Source organism: Anopheles maculipalpis, chromosome 2RL, assembly GCF_943734695.1.
Source record: "Anopheles maculipalpis chromosome 2RL, idAnoMacuDA_375_x, whole genome shotgun sequence".
Classification (NCBI taxonomy): domain Eukaryota; kingdom Metazoa; phylum Arthropoda; class Insecta; order Diptera; family Culicidae; genus Anopheles; species Anopheles maculipalpis.
The window spans coordinates 18,072,746-18,089,331 of NC_064871.1; the positions used below are offsets into that span (position 1 = coordinate 18,072,746).

General features: G+C 44.1%; 4 protein-coding genes across 5 annotated transcripts in view; 1 reads left to right on the forward strand and 3 right to left on the reverse strand.

The window, feature by feature from the left end:
• Positions 1–16,586, forward strand: part of LOC126557492 (ATPase family AAA domain-containing protein 3A homolog) — a 235,400-nt gene that overhangs the window by 138,881 nt on the left and 79,933 nt on the right. The window contains exon 4 of one of the 2 annotated variants that reach the window (XM_050213285.1): positions 5,800–5,810. The exons of the other annotated variant lie outside the window; for it this stretch is intronic. The gene's annotated coding sequence lies outside the window, so the exon portion shown is untranslated. Of the gene's footprint in view, positions 1–5,799; positions 5,811–16,586 lie in introns of those variants that run through there. 2 annotated transcript variants of the gene reach the window in all.
• Positions 1–16,586, reverse strand: part of LOC126557151 (neprilysin-2) — a 174,344-nt gene that overhangs the window by 134,819 nt on the left and 22,939 nt on the right. The gene's annotated exons all lie outside the window — the stretch shown is intronic.
• Positions 1–16,586, reverse strand: part of LOC126559613 (E3 ubiquitin-protein ligase hyd) — a 265,881-nt gene that overhangs the window by 101,586 nt on the left and 147,709 nt on the right. The gene's annotated exons all lie outside the window — the stretch shown is intronic.
• Positions 1–16,586, reverse strand: part of LOC126556554 (trithorax group protein osa) — a 104,409-nt gene that overhangs the window by 79,298 nt on the left and 8,525 nt on the right. The window contains exons 2-3 of the mRNA XM_050211852.1: positions 6,374–6,754; positions 4,308–4,481 (exon numbers count right to left, since the gene is read on the reverse strand). Coding sequence (XP_050067809.1) covers positions 4,308–4,481; positions 6,374–6,754 — 555 coding nt within the window. The remainder of the gene's footprint in view (positions 1–4,307; positions 4,482–6,373; positions 6,755–16,586) is intronic.

A 16,586-nucleotide genomic window follows, 5' to 3' on the forward strand; every position in this document is an offset into this window, starting at 1 on the left:
GGTCTTACAGTAAGCCAAATGATGCTTGTATGATGGATGTATTAAGCCTGGGCCTAAATATAGGCCCGGTAATAGGGGGGTGACCCGGTGTGTGTAGGCGACAGCGGTGCCTGTCTTCAAACGGCAGAACCGGGGTCAAAAACCCATCCGGACCGTCTCCCCGTAGTGTGGACTGACTATCCAATTACGTGGTATCGGAGAGTCTAGTAAGCCATTCGATGGATGGCATGACCTAGTAGAAGGTCGTTGAACCAAGAAGAAGAACACCAATTACAGGATGTATAGGAATTCCAGCTATTTTTATGCGATTGATTCGTGATTGTGTTGTGCATCATTTTCATTTTTGCACTCAGCTATAGGGTCTGATTATCACATACAAAATGTGAGTATTTTACTTCAGAAAAGATCTTCCCGAAGAAAAGGACGAGAAAAAAGGTATCGTAAGGCATCTGCTGCTGCTCATTTGGCTCAGTTTCTAATGTAAAATATTTGAACGGCAACGTTTTCTTCCAAAATATTTAAACACTTGGTAAATGCCACGGAAAACCCGCAAGAAACCGCAGCGTATCAGCCAACATCTTTCGTTTGGCGTGAATCCTTTTGCCCTTACAGGCGGAAACTTTGGCTCAATCTCATTAAGAATATCGCGGAAAATTTCTTAAACCTGAAAAGAACAACCACGAGAACATATTAAAAAGGTTTTATACAAAAGAGTCACATTCTAAACTCAAGCTTGATTAGTAAGTTTCAAAGGATCGAACAAACTACGAAGCAGCCGACGTGGTTTAGTAAGATCTTCCGTTTTTTTCATCATCACTGCTGCCATCATCGCTCACATGATTCGAAAAAAAAAAGATCATTTTGATATCCTAAATATCAACCACAACACAATATACATCGGCTGCTATTTATCTATCATCAAAAAAAATTGTTTAATTCTTTTCCGAAGTGTTCTCCAGCATGATTCATACACTTTTGCATGCGCTCAAACCAATTGTCGAAGCACTTTTGCCCACTCTGTGATTTGGAATACCTCCACAAAACGTGGTTTTTGAACGCTTCAACAGCATCTTCTGGGGACAAAAATCGTTGACCACGCATTTTGTTTCTTGATGTGCGCGAATGAAAAGAAGTCATTGTGGTGCCAATTCAGAATAGAGCGAATGACCCATCAATTTTGACGTTTTGGCCGGTCAAATAAGCGATGGTCCTACGTTCCTCAAGTGAAACAGCCGCCACAGGATGAGTTTTGCCGAAGAAACAGGAGACCATTTGCTTCGAGAAGTGCTTTTTCCACGGATAACTTTCGCTGGATTTGGCTCGAGGTTGAAGATCCACACACGGGCGATTGTTGTTTTGTTTGTTCCATAATTCGTCACCTGTGGCGTCTTATCAACGTCCTTTGAAGCACCATGATCGTACTTTTTTCAACATTTCCTTGCACCAACACGACACGAGCCTTTTTTTGAGCGATTGTCAGCATGGGCGGGAACCAACGACAACAATTTTTTTTACGGTCAGGTGTTTGTGCGAAATAGTGTTTATGCTGGTGGAAGAAATGCTCAAAGATGCCTCTATCTCGCCGTATGCCACATGATAATCCTGTGCAATTAGATCTCGAACGGCATCAATGTTATCAGGCACAACGGCCGTTTATAACCGACCTTCTCGAAATTCGTCACTAAACGAGCGTCGACCACGACAAAGCAGTCTTGTCTTGATGATGGTCCACGTCGAATGTTGTGAAAAATGATCGCACGAAAATATTCACGGGTCAATTCCATTTTTTGTAGGCAAAACTGATTTTTTCAAATCAAATTAACCGTCACAAATATGATGATCGTACATCAAAACGTTGTGAGTGTAATTAGGCTCCAAAAATGACAAACTTTCGAACAAAAATATCAGATTGCATCTGGCAATAGTTCTTCTGGCCTAGGCCAGAAATATATGTAGCGGTTTCATAATACAATTTTTGTTTTCCGTTTGTACTGACAGGCTTGTCTTGAGATTTTTCCGTTTGTAAGGGATAATCAGGCCTATAGAATATGTTCCGAATGGTGTGATTTGGACACATGTAGAGGATATTTTCCCCTCGGAAGAACCCTCGGTATGAAGGATCCAGAACGTTCAGTAGATTTCGCTGTGAAAACCTTTTCAGAGGTTTATATTAAGATTCACTCCAAACCTACGACCTTATCAACCGAATGGAAGCTACTCATAACACCAAAAACCATTGCAAATTCGGAGAAGAAGTTTCGAAATGATCATCAGATTGCATCCTACCACCTGCAAAGAACAGTGTCTGCTTGCACAACACATCAAGCATCCCAGATTCTGGTGCACGGGTGTAGGCTTTCACAAGCAGGAAATAAACCACATCGGTTGAAGTAAACATAGCCCCACGATGCGGTGGACAAAGATAAAGCATCAAAAAAAGGGCCGTCGGTTACGTGATACACGTTGACGAGAGAGCCCCCGACGGGTACTGCCGGCGTTCGATGATGTGGGGTTGTGCGGGAAGGTGGTGTGTGTGTGTGTATATGGAAACGCACGAGTTCACACGATAAAACACACTGGCACACACTGGCAAAACGGAAAAGCAGCCAGACCCACGACACAAGGGCGGGCGGACAGACGGACGGGCGGGATAAAGGGAATGTAAAGCACGAGAGGCGGCAAGGTCGAATGGACTTGTTGCCCGACGAGTCGTCGCCGTCGTCGTCGTCGAGAGAAAGACCGCGCGTCAGTAGGTCGCGAGTGGTGTGTGTCGGCACAGAAAACTAGGCGCATGAGGGTGGGCACAGGGTGCGGGAAACAAATACACAGCAGTAGAGCAGTAGAGGCGACACGAAACGGACGGTTTTGTGTTGGATGGATGCGGATGGAGGTGAATGAACGACCAAACGACCGACAGACGAACGAACCACCCGTATCCCGTCACCCCCCCCCCCCCCCACCTCAGCCAAACTCGTACCCTTTTTCAATTCCACCCAGGCAACTGTACGAGGTAGAGGAGCACAGTGTCGGGGGAAAGGGGTCGAGAGAATGGTGAATCACCATCTTCCGCCCCTTTCTTTCTTGGCACCCCGTTCTTCTTCTTTCCCGCACATTCGTCGACCGTTCACCCATCCTCGACCCAAACAATCCCATCTGTTGCTTCGTTATAAAAGAAAAAAAACAGAAACACAACGCAAACACACAGGGAAAGGAAAAAAACACACACACCAACACACATAAACGGGAAAGAAAACGCAGCGGCGGCAAAAGTGGCATTCGAATTCCGTCCGTTCGTCCTGTCCTGCCATTTTCTTCTCTCTTTTTTCCCCCCGACCCTTTTTCACAACCGATCAGACTCTGTTCGGTGCACACAGGTTGAGAGCCGTGAAGGACTGAAGGGGGGGCTGGGGGGCAACAAGAGGAAGAACAACTGAAAGGGGGGAGCGTTCTTCTTCGCGCTTGTTGTGGCGGCGGCGGCGGCAGCAGCACCGATTCAAGTTCGGTCTTGTGCTTGCGCTTCTCACACCTCCTTGCTCGCCCCCCACACACGGCTGCCTGCCTGGCCTGCCTTTTCTCACCCTCCTTCTGTCCAACTACATACCAACTTGACGACACATTCATCGCGTTTGATGGAATGGCAGCCAGCAGCAGTAGCAGAGCAGCAACAACAACAACACTCCACCACTGCCGCGTCTATCATCGTTGTTCCTCCGTCCGTCCATCAATCGGGCCCCTTGACTCCTCACTCTACGGTTAGTATGACGACGGGGGTGACGAAGGTGGGTACACGATGTGCCTCAACCAAAACAAACCTTGTCCGGGGGTTTGAGGAAGGAGAAGCAAATTTGCCTGTTTTATCTGGCGTTCTTACCACAGCGCCGTGTATAGCTGTGTGTGCGCGTGTGTTTGGTTTTATTTTAGTGCTTTTTTCCCCGTTGTGGGGACGACCGGTCGGTGGTATGCAATCGACCCCCTTGCGAAATCTGGGCCACTGTCAAGGTCGTCTCTCTTGGAACGATAGGATAAGTGTGCGGCGGAAGTGTTCCGGTGGGAAAGGTTGCGCGTATCAAAATACCTTAGAGGAACAAGCGGACGGCACCCGAGGCTCACACAGCTATCAAAGTACGGATTCGATGTTATTGTAGAGAGCACTTCGAGGTGTCTGGTCTGCCGTGTGAAGAATTCCCTAGCAAAGTTACCTTAGAAAAGCAAGTCTTTTGAGGCTTGATATGCTCAGTTTAAATACTTCCTATTTGTTATTTGTAACTTAATGCTAGGAATGCAACAAAAAAAAAGCTTTTACTAACCTGATGCGGTGATGGTGCTGGTTGTGGTGGCTGCGGCGATGGACTGGGACCACTGTGTTGCTGCTGTTGCTGCTGTCCAGGACTTTGCGGCGGACCGTGTGGTGAGGGAGGCATATGTCCCGGTCCCGGTCCTGGACTAGCGGCTGGCGATGGCCACGACCGGACCGGTTCGTACTGTGAAAAGAGGTGGTGAGAGAGATGGAGAAGGAGAGAGAGTTAACAAATGTCGGACACACACTGTAATTATTTTATTCGCAAGACCATGCCATGTCCATGCCATGTGCATGGACATGTGCAAGATATGTCCGGGAGGAATTGATGCTCGTCAATTGGCGCGTGAGGACCGTGCCCCTTTGTATCATATACCACCCCTGGTTCAGCGTTCCCTTAAGTTTTTCTACTTCTTGCCTTAGACCTTCTATGCCACGCCACCCATCGAATGGCTTTCTAGAGCTAGATACCTCACACTTGGACTGTCAAACCCTGACCCGGATGGGATTTAAACTCCCGTCTTTCCGTGTGAAGATAAGCGCCACTGTCGCCACTTCTACCAGGCCGCTCTCGGTCCTACAAAACTAAACTATGGAAATTGCTGAATCCATTGATCCTCCATTAACTACGCAACAAAATTGATTTGGAATTTCAAATCAAACGTGATTGTTTGTACAGCTCAACAAATATAGCGTGTTTCATATCAGTACAAAAAATTCTCTCTGATTTTAATCATCCAGAGAATAGAAAAGATTTAGTAATGAACTGCAAGCCTTTGACCAATTAGTAGCTTTATAATGAAAGGATTAATTGATTCAGAAAAGGCTTGTTAGCGTATTGGAGTAGTGCCTAATTGACGTTGAAATATATGCGAGTCAAATGTCAGAAGCGCTGCTCTTACATATGGTATTTTAGAGAGAATTACTAATCCCAAATATCATTTCAAACAAACGTTTAAATCATTATGTTCGTTAACCCGACTTACCATATTACAGGGTTTCTGAGCCGAACCAGACAAGTGCGAGGCATTTCTAGACAACGCTCAAGATGAACTGGACAGCGGGTAGGTTGAACTGGACACAACCGTCGATAAACTGGACAGTCATATTTGAAATGGTTGGTGAAACGGTTGTAAGCGTTTCGGGAATGCTTGGCCTATTTTAAAATTCTAAATAATTCCCAAACGTACGTATACTTTCACACCGAATATAACTACGATCAGAAGACATGGGTTTTCTTAAAAAATGTGAGGTAGAAGTAAAATATTTGCCATACCTGGTCAACATTTTATCTTTTGACAGAAGATGACAGAAGACGTTTCTGTTTATAATAACTGAATCGAGTTCTTATAGCTGTTGTCATGAATATTTCACAGTTTTATTGCTTTTACACATGTTCAAAGTACAAACTATATTAATGTTATTATTGAATGCATGTTATGCATGTAAATTTAAAAAAAAAAACGAGTATTTTACCGGCTAATTTTCAAATGTTTGCCAAGCGTTACCCACGAAACGCTTGTAACCGTTTCACCAACCATTTCACATATGACTTTCCAGTTCTACTTGACCATCGTTCACATCAACCCAGCGTTTGTCCAGTTCAACTTGGCCATTGTTGAGAAACGGTGACGGTTGTCCAGTTCAACCTACCCGCTGTCCAGTACTTGAGAGTTGTCTAGAAATGCCTCGCACTTGTCTAGTTCTACTCAGAAGCGAGTCAAACAACTAAAGCGGAAGTCGACGGAAATTATATTCCTAGCGCAACTTCGGTTCCGCACTCTAACTACGGGTATGAAACATCAGCTGTGATGGCAAATGGGTGCGAGAAGATTGCTCTTTAAGCCGACACTTCCTGATTGAAATGGGAAACACAAGGAAACATCTACTAACATCTGTTTTACGTTCTACAATATGCGAGCACAGTGCGAAATGTGCATCCCGATTTCCGTTCGAGTCTATCATAATTGAATTGTAAGGTAAGGATACTCAATATATCACACTGAGGACACAGGATAAGAGTGACAGTGAGCTATAATTTATATGTGTAAGAAACACTAGGTGCTGCTCTTTTACCTGATGCGGAGGATACGGCGTACGATGGTTCGGCGGTGCGTTTGGACCACCGGGCGTTGGATAGCGCTGCGGCTGGTAAGGAGTATACTGAGTATTGGCGGGCGGACCCTGCGATGTGGGTGGATGCTGGTGCTGGGGTGACTGGCCGGGTGCACCGCCAGCGGGCCCACCAGGGGTACCCGCCGGCGGCGGTCCCTGACCGGGTGGACCACCACCCGCTGCAGCGCCCGGTTGACTAACGGCCGGTTGCGGTGGACCGGGTGGTGGCTGCTGCTGCAGCTGCGAACCCTGACCCGGGGGTTGCGATGGAGGATAGCTGCCGGGCGGCGCTTGACCCGGTGGGCCCGGCGGATATGGTGACTGTCCTCGTCCGGTATTACCCTGTGCAGAGAGAATAAAAAAAGATGACAGAGAGAGAATAATGAATTAATACCATGTTGGAAAGCGCTTACTACAGACTGTGAAAAATTTGGCTACTCAACAATGTATAGCATCAATCCACCGTATGTCCAGAATGTGAGAATGACCCCACACCGATCGTTCGGTGCCTATAGATACATTTGATTTAGAATTTACAATTTAACAACAAACGTCATTCGTATCAGCTACCGTTAATGCTCATCTGCCCTCTCAACAGTACCGACGATTCGGCATTCTGTACACCGTCAAAATAATAAACATCAGAGTGGAGAACACATAAATCAATATATTACGCTAACAAACACTGTGCCGAAGCCGTAAGTCCCGCTGCTTATCATCATGATGATGGGCAGGATTTCGTCGTGGGTCGGTATCAAGGCACAATACCAAACTAAAAAGCCACTGACATATCCTTGGAGAACAAATCCTCATTTGTGCAGGGCGAGCGGTCGAGAACGATGACTAACAACATTAAACAACCGCCAGTCTGCACCGGGGCTCGACGGTATCATGTGTGCTGCTAGTGCGCGGACCCTTAATCGACATCATCACCTATGCAACGATAGGACAGGACCAACCGCCTGTTTGTGCTAGATATCATGCAGTTGATGCAGATTTGGTTGCGTGCGCTCTGTGTGTTATTAGTTCCTTGACGTGTAGTGCCACGCACCAAACACAATTTGGCAGATTTTTCGGGTGATATTCTTCAGTAAATATCGATAAAGTTTTTGAAAACGTTTAGCTACAAGTTATGGTAGATTGTCGTGCGGTGGTTGAGTCAAATTAGTATGGCATTGGATTTTAAAACCAAGCTGGAATAAATCATATCAATCAAAAATTCTGCAAACTATATTACAACGGTTCGTAATAGCTTGTAGATAACAGAACGGTTTTGAATTAAAAGCTTTATTAAAACGATTGTTGACTGTAACTCAATGATTGATTTGATGGAACAAAATTAGTGTTCAGCTGATGCCTACAGTGTAATGTATTATATGTAGCTGTTCAGGCCCTTGTAAAGGGTTTCGACCTACTTTTTTTTTAATTTAATTTAAGTATTACAGTTCGGTGCCGTATTATCACCTTTTCTTTAGTTGATTTTGTACAATTTTTTAAAGACATTTCCTCCTTGAATTTTCGTCCTTATCCCGAGCATGTTCGGGTTGTTTTGATCCACTAATTGGAGTTCTTTAAATCACTCTGGAAAATGTTCCAGATAGCTTGTTCAATATTGCAAGCCCGGAACTTTACAATCAGATTTGGGTTGCGCAACAAAACCCGTTCAAATTTGAATAATCGAGCTGATTTAAACATTGGATGATTAATTTTTTTTTCACTCCTAACTGAATGCAAGATTCCACTATATGATTGCAAAGTTTCATAAGAAGCTTACACTATTCCACTTTATATTAGAAAAATCGACCGAATGAGTGGATCAAAAGATCCGAAACCCCGTACTAATTCAATTAATGCGTTGATTTTAAATTGTTTGCTTTATTACTGAGAGCAATTAGTTACAAACACACTATAAACGAATCATCCATCACTTCCGGATAGGTTTGAAGATAAATGGAGTTGGAATTTTAGAATCTAACAATTACAGACAAACTAGGATAAACAGATTTACCATCCTGATTCGGTACGGAAGAACCGAACCCCCATAATATCTTTCTTGTTTAGAGTGTTTGACTAAATTTTCGACTTCTGTAGCCATAATTACACCCCAGTTTTGCTCCAACAACTGTTGGAGTGCATGTTTCCAGTGGGCCCGTGTTGCAAAGCAAAATGCAACATCAATTCTACTGCTTTTCTCAACACTCTCATCAGGATTATGTCAGTATTTGCAAAACAATGATGGTAGCTGTAGTCAAATTCCACCCAAAAACCTCAGACACAGCAATTGGTGCAGCACTCGATGACCCACAGGAGGTAGGCGAAGCAGAGACGAAGAAAATAACACGCCGGCCAACAACGCTAAAATTGCACACTATTAAGTTAGTGGCAATGGGGCCGCGACTAGCGTAAGGTCTCATTTTTCATGGAATAAAAAAAAGGCAGTACGCAAATTTCAGCATTACTACACTTGCTGGGCTACAATCGCCTCACACACACACACAAGCCATTGTTTCCAGTAGTAAGTGGCAAGCAATTGCAAAAGTGTGCTTTCCACATCCTTCCAATCCCGCGGGTGGTTCTGGTGTGTATGTGTGTGAGTCGGCGGCGTATGTTCAGGTGTATAGCATATCGAGCACGAGCACCCTTATCCTTTTTCCGGCTTTCCGGACAAGCACACACCGGTCGTTCCACGTAGAACGCCCCTGTGTTGCCAATCACGCCCATTCTTCTTTCTTCTTCCTTCCTTTTTCACTCATTTCCCCTCCGTTTATGCAACGCTACTAGCAACATTAATCCCAAACACGTCGAAAACGCCGTATAACACCCATGGTACGGTGAAGGCATTTGTGTCTCTTGATGCTTTGCTAGGAAATAAATAGAGAAAAAAACGACGAACACACACATTTCCCTTTCTGAAACAGAATCGAAATGGAGGCGCCTGGTGTAGCAAACGATGGTAACCTTTTTGTGTCTGCAAGCTCCGCCCATCAGTGGCATCAGCGCAAACCAGGCACAGCAAATGGCACAAAATGGCTGACCAGCTAAAAGCCCCCGACCGTTTCTGCTGCTTGCGGGTGAGAATGGGCTGCTGGCTGAATGGGATCGGTGTTGGGTGGGAAAAAGGCTGTATTAACACACAAGGCGAATAGAGAACGGACGTGGATCTGTGTCGGACGGGAAGGTGGGATTTGGAAAGCTCCACCATCACACACTTTGCAGCGGTATTTGAAGCTTCGCAATGCGATGCTATTGGACAATCCTGCCAGGCAAGCGGGTGGCAAATATCGATTTTCTTTCCGAGTTCGCGCGTGGTGAGAGAGCAGCAGCATACTCTCTCAGGCAGAGAAAACTGATCTTGAACATGAACGTGAACGAACGAGAGAGAGAGAGAGAGAGAGAGAGAGAGAGAGAGAGAAAATAGAGAGCATTTAGATTTTATACATTGAAGCAAATTTTCATGTACTGATGAGAGAGCACCTTTATTGTAACTCACTGAGGCAGCAGCTATTGACGTGGCAACTGTCATTTTCAGTGCTGCTAGAAAGGGATACAATTAATGAGCAAACGACATTTGTCACTGTGGCGGCTATAGCATTTCAAAAAAAATTGTAAAATGTACGTTGAAAAGCTTACTTTGAACCAACATAATATAAAAAGTACACATTATAATACTGCTCTTACACAATGTGATCGGGATAACTCTATTTCAAGAACTCGATTCCCTGTACTGTAAACCCGAAACCCGGTAGCTGTCACAGAGACGGACTGCACTATCTGTCAAAATTCTACTGTTATTGTTTATCTCACTCTACTAAAAACGCACGCTTTTTGGTCAGGTGAAATACATTACCCGCCAGGGAGCGCGAGAACAATGAACAGGGCAGCGGCAGAAACACATATTCCAAATACATATTGCATCCCATATTGAAGTTGACAACAAGGCGTTTTTTTTTTGTTTTTGAGGAGCGCTTGCGACAAAGAGGGAAGAATAAAAGATAGATTGAAATGAAAACACAGCGTGTTTTTGTAAATGGAATCCGCAGAAGAAAAACAAAATAGTAATAGATTGTAATTTTATGGAAAAGTGGTCCTGTCTTAACAGGCAACGAGCGCAACACTGCTGCGTGTGCTTGACTATAACTGAACATAAATATATTTCCCCGTACAATAGCAGAACCGTTTAATAATTTAACCATAACATTGAACAAATACAAATAACGTGAAAAATTCGAATTTCAGTAGAAAAGTAAGGAACATATTTACTACGGCGGCGAAACAAAATTGCATTGTGCATTCCAATTTCTTCCAAGCTGTGCTCGTGCAGTTTTATGTTCCCACTTTTAATAGATTTCACCTGCTTCACAAAACACTAGGCTCCCTCTCCTGTCAAAGCAAAATTCGCTCTGCTCGATTAATCGAAAAAACAGAGCGATTTAAGTTAGAAAGAGATACAGACGACGATTATATCGAATCCGATGGAGGCGCCTAGTATCTGCTACGAGGGAAAAACCCCGATCGAGAAGCAAAAAAATCGAAAATAAAAGCTCGACACTCCACTGTCACCGTGGAATCAACATCCTTTTCTTGTGCTGTTTCATTTGTGCTTTTCCTTACTTCCAACCCAAATTTTTGGATGAAGAAAAAAAAGCCCAAGAAAACTCATTCATTGCCGCGTTACACGATTTCTTTCCACACTGCCAAGCAATGTGTCTTACAATCATGGAAACCGGAGAAAAAATCTCCCATCCTTCCCCTCATCCCCCCCCCCCCCCACGTAACGAAAAACAAAATCGTTCGCAAGCACAAAATTCACAAAAACCAAAAGGGACATCACTCACTGACTGCTGCCTGCTCTGCGCGTTCCTCTGCTACATTTCGCTCACTCTCTCTGTCTCTCTCGTTGCTACGCTTTTTCACCAATATGCCGGGAAAATGGGTGGAAAACAGACGCACCACAAACACACACACAGCAATCCACCTACTTAAAAAAGAGGGAGGGATGCGTTGGGGTGGTTATATCGGCTTCGAGCACGGAGCGAAGCGTGCACAACAACACAAAAAGCGCTCTCGGTTCTGGCGCGGTTCACTTCCTTTCACGCAGGAAAAAGGAGCTGCATGCAGTAGGATGTGCAGGAAAGCGCAGGGACAGGGGGAAAATGCTGGCGTGTGTCCCACGTGCCGGAATCGTTATCCGTTTTAGTTCCAATGTGCCCCATGCTCGGGCAAATCCTAGTTTCCAAGTGTCCGGGCACAGTGGGATACGATTTTATTTGATCAATCAATTTATTTTAAATTTCGCTTTTGGAACTAATTGACACTCCATGGAAAATATGAATAATATTTTTGATTATCAACAATTACAAAATAAATGCTAAACATTAAAACATACTGACAAAAAACTTAACAAGCAACAGCATTGCGGAAAGCTATAAAGATAAAGGTTTGGAATATGAATCGCTGCCATAAGGACTTTCAACCAATTTTGACCTTTAACTAGCGCACGTTTGCACCCAGTGTTCCGGGACGGTTTTGTCATCGCACACCAGAAAAGCCAGCGCGCGCGCCGCACACTAGCCAGCCATAAACGAATGAATGCCAGCAGCTAGCAGCATCGGGCACCACCGAACGACCAGGGGCAGCAAAACACCGAACACATTTTCCACCGGTGCCCGGTTGGGCTGCTGGCAGTGTCGGGACAATCGAAGTACACACACAGCCCTGGCAGGCACTAACCGAAGGCAGAACACATTTTTGTGCACACCCTCCTCCCCCCCGCCCAACGACTCCCTGCTGCTCCAGCCGCCTCTGCTGACAGTGGTTTTGTGTCAGGGGGTTTTACTCCACAATCCTCCCCCACCCCCTCCTCCGTCCACGTGTGGCAATTGCTTTCCAGTTTTCCTACTGCCACACAACTTTGCTGATGGTAGTATTTTATGCCCGGTTCGCAATCATCCACCCCGGCGGTGCTACTCACTGCGCTTCTCACCATTTGCTCAGCTATCTGAGAAGAACTGGAGGAGCTTGATGTTCTTCAGTAACGAAAATCCAAGCTACTTTACTGTAGTAGTAGTAGCAGTAGTACGGGATGTCAAGCAGTAAAGGCGAAGCAGATACAAGTCTTCGCTAGATCCAAACTAAAGCCACGAGTCGATGAACAGCTCGCCTCTCTAGCTGTGGTACCTTCACAGTTAGAGCTGGAACGCTTTGTTGCAGGACGAGTGTGAATCAAGCGAACAATTTCAGCACTCACACGCACACACACATATCTGGTGGCAGTTTGTCAGAAGTCTCGGTGCCGGTTTTCCATCCTACTGTCCTGCAAAAAACCCCAGCACGACGACAACGTTTCCATCGAGAGAGATCTTTGGAAAGGATAAAAACGCCAAGCGGCTTTTTGTGTGCCGTTTTTTTTTTCGATGGGTCCGAAATGCTGCCATAGTGTAGCTACTTTGTATATATCCGGTGACAGAACCTAGCCACCGGTTTGAGCCAGTTTTGTGGCGATAGCGTTCGCTTCCAGTTTGTTTCGATTCCATCACCAACGGTCGGGCGTACACAAACTGTCGTGCTTGAAACTTTATTCCACCTTTTTCCGGGCTATGTATTGCAGCAAGAAGACTATTGCTATGCCGGGTGGAAGTGTACCGTAAACCTAACCTTCCTTGTTTAGATGAGCACGAGGACCGACACAAGGGGATGTAAGATCTTGCAAGAGGGAGGTGTAAGCGCGTACAAAACAACTACCAGGACGCACGATAATATATGGGAAGTTTATGTCAGAAGGAGGTTGAGTTGGTTTTGTGAGGATGCATCTGATCTTGACGATTACGAGTGGAAGCGTCGAATCGCTCTTGTCGATTGTAACCTTTTTTCCGAAGCTCAGCGAAGCGAAAAGACAGAACGCAAGACGCATATTGCTTGACTTGACAGTTGACTAAGGTAAAAGAGGGGTATATAGTGTGGTTTGTATGAAGAAGATTCGCATCGGAAGATCTGTAACCGTTCAAGCAAAGCAACGCGAAGGAAGAAAAGTTTTCTACTTCAAGCACTGTTTTTTTCTCGTTAAATGGAGTTGATTTTTGCAATAATATTAATTGCTTATCGGTGAGAGGATAGTAGCAATATGGCTTGGTCAAACTAATGAAAAGTAGAGAAGAAGTCTGCAAAACTATTGGTTCTTGAATTGATTTTCTATATGTTTCTTGATTAAAATTGGGTTCGATTTTTACAAGAATTAAACAGAGATCTGACCCTGGTGACGATGAGGTTCATTTCATCATGACCTCTCTTTCATTTTTTATGCTCTGTCTCCCTCTTCTAGGATTTCTAGGCGTTTGAAGCGAACTGTTTTTGTGTCTCCTCTTTACCCCTATGTCGACTTGGACACGCGACAAGGCAGTCGCGTTTTGAAAATGATGCTTCTTATTGTTAACAAGATCAACGTTTTTCATCGAGAAAACATGTGCTCGTGCCGAAATTGGATGATTCCGAGCGTCAACCAGAGGAAGAAAGAAAGCAGCTATGCGTGATCCGCTTACATCCGCTCGAGTGAACGGATTTGTATCAACAAGCTCAGAATGAGCCGAGAACAAGCCGTGCGGATTTCATACATTTTCTCTCTCGGATTGTTACCAGGGGAAGGAATGACCTCTTCAATGCATTTACATGTTTATTAAAGAGAATCACTAAATAAAGGGTTTAAGATGAACTAAGCTAGTTTTTCTTTAATGTGTGTTTAGACGTTTCGAGGTTGTAATGCTGCTTCCTCTTCATAAAAACTGACAGTCAAAGCTAGCCAAACGTCAAAAGTTTTAGATTTTTAGGCCGGGGCCACCACACACGACCGAAACAGACCAAAACGAAACATCAAAGTGTAACGCTTTGTAACGTTTCTTTGACAGTTTTGCTTTGTTTCGCTGTTCTTGCGGGTATGACCGAAACAATCAGACCTTTCAACAAAATGATTTCACCCTAAAAAGTACAGAAATGCGATCAATAAAAATTTTTTTAAACTGAAAAAAATGTGTTTGATTAAGAACCAGAGAAAAGCGTTATTTACTGTCAAATTTGATGTTTCGTTTCGGTCTGTTTCGGTTGTGTGTGGCCCCGCGGCCTTATCGAGCAAATCAAGTTTCTACTTGATGATGCGCATTTCTCAACCAATCTGTCAGTCTAACCGACCACACCACGGGTCCAGCGAAGCTGGCTGACATTTTCAGATTTTCATCCTGAAGTCATCGTAACCGTGTGGACTGGTTATGAATACGTATACGACGATAAAATTCCAATTATCAGTCAGTTTTGCATGGCAAACTTCCACGTGCTCTCTTACTGCTAAAGTTTTCCAGCAGTGCCTTCTCCAAATTAAATTGAAGCCGATCGTGAAAAGCAGCTACAAATTAAGCGACAAAAGTCACGCCCCAGCCAGACCGTGGTAAACGAGCGAAACTTGCGCCAACTTGCTGTCTACCCGTGTGGTGGCTGTAACGATGACACGCTCCGAACGAATGCCGGCTAAGCGATAAGCAGGACGAAAAAACACACACACACACAGTCTAGGCTAACGGATGTATCCGTTTACGCTTGCCCGGAAGTAATGAGTTTCCGACACACTACGCAACACACAAAGAAAGGATACAATATTCGTGATAGATACGAACGACTGCGATGGGGGATCATTTTGCCGGGCGTGTACACCGTCGTGGGTGCATGACCGATGAGAACTCAATTTGTCCAAACCGTTGCACCGCGAGGGGTAGCGAATCGACTGCATCATAAAATAACGTTGCATCCAACTATTTTTCCCTTTCGAGACACGGGCTGAAATGAAGCTGTGAACGATGATTGCTTGCCGCGTGCGAACGAAACCAAAAAAGGGACGGATTGGAAGGATTTCCTACTGAAACGAGAGTGTTATTCGGCGTGCAAGGGGAAATGGTAGGACTTGGGTGTTTTGGGTGATCGGAGGAGAATTCTACGTGTTGTGAAGTTATAGTGTAACAGAATGTTCGCTTTTTTCCCGTAGCTTGAAGCGGTCGGGGATGAGAATTGGTGGCGGAGAGGTTGAGTTTAAACTACGGATCTGGATACAAAGTTTACGACGATTGCATCAATCATTGACGATTTGGGAGAAAGAAGATGAAATGGACCATGCGCATCCTGGTCGATGATTGTTTTATCCTGGCTGGGTATTAATTTATCGTTCAATTATGTTCGGGAATCGTTTTTGTACTCGCGGCAGCAGAGCATGATATCAAGTTATTGCCGGTTTGGAAAGCAAAGGACACTTGATTAATAAAAAAAAGCATCCAAAACTGATAACTATTATGGCAAATTCCAGTACTCAATACATTTGTTTTAATTACCGCAAAGAATTTTATTAATTCAACCAAAAACTCCAATAAATCACTCGGTCACGCAAAGCCTTCTTGCCGAAACTGATTTCGAAGAATTTATTGTGCTGCAAAATGGAATGCAAACATTGGCAAGTTTTGTTTTGTTACTAGGGAATTGGCCGCGAATCGTACTAGAACGACACAGGATCCTTTAGATGGGATTTGTAAAATCTTCTGTACAGTTTTGTGTTCTACTATCTACAATATTGGACAAAACATGGGCAACTCAAATCATAAAACGGGTCAGCAAATTTCAAGTTTTCTAAATAGAAAACGAAACACTTACTGCAGTTTGTCGGTTCAGGAGTCTAGATGTCAACTGCATGTTTATTGCAGCAATCAGCTGTCAAATTGACAACTCGAAGTAAGTGTTTTGTGTACAAGAACCATTTTCTGCTGGTCAAAACAACAATTATCTCTGCCAGCATCATTTAAGAACTTAAGTTTTACGTTGGAAAAAGATTCGTTTGCTAAAAAAAGAGTTCTTTTTGAATTATTGCAACATTACAAGGTAAATACATGTTGGTAACCATTGAGAAAGTTCAGTACTGACGCTTTCTTTATATTTTTGTTACTAGCTGGCCAAATGATGCCTGGCACAGTCTCGGAGGGAAACTAAGAAAGCAAATTTTAGATAATTTAATGTGTGGAATGTCACAAAAAAAACAATTTGTGACAAATATGATGTGAAAAAATGGACCGCACGTAGACTGTGCTCAAAATTTCGTTCAACTGTAAAGATTTACTACTGTGACCGGAAAATAAAATGACTGCGTTTTTTC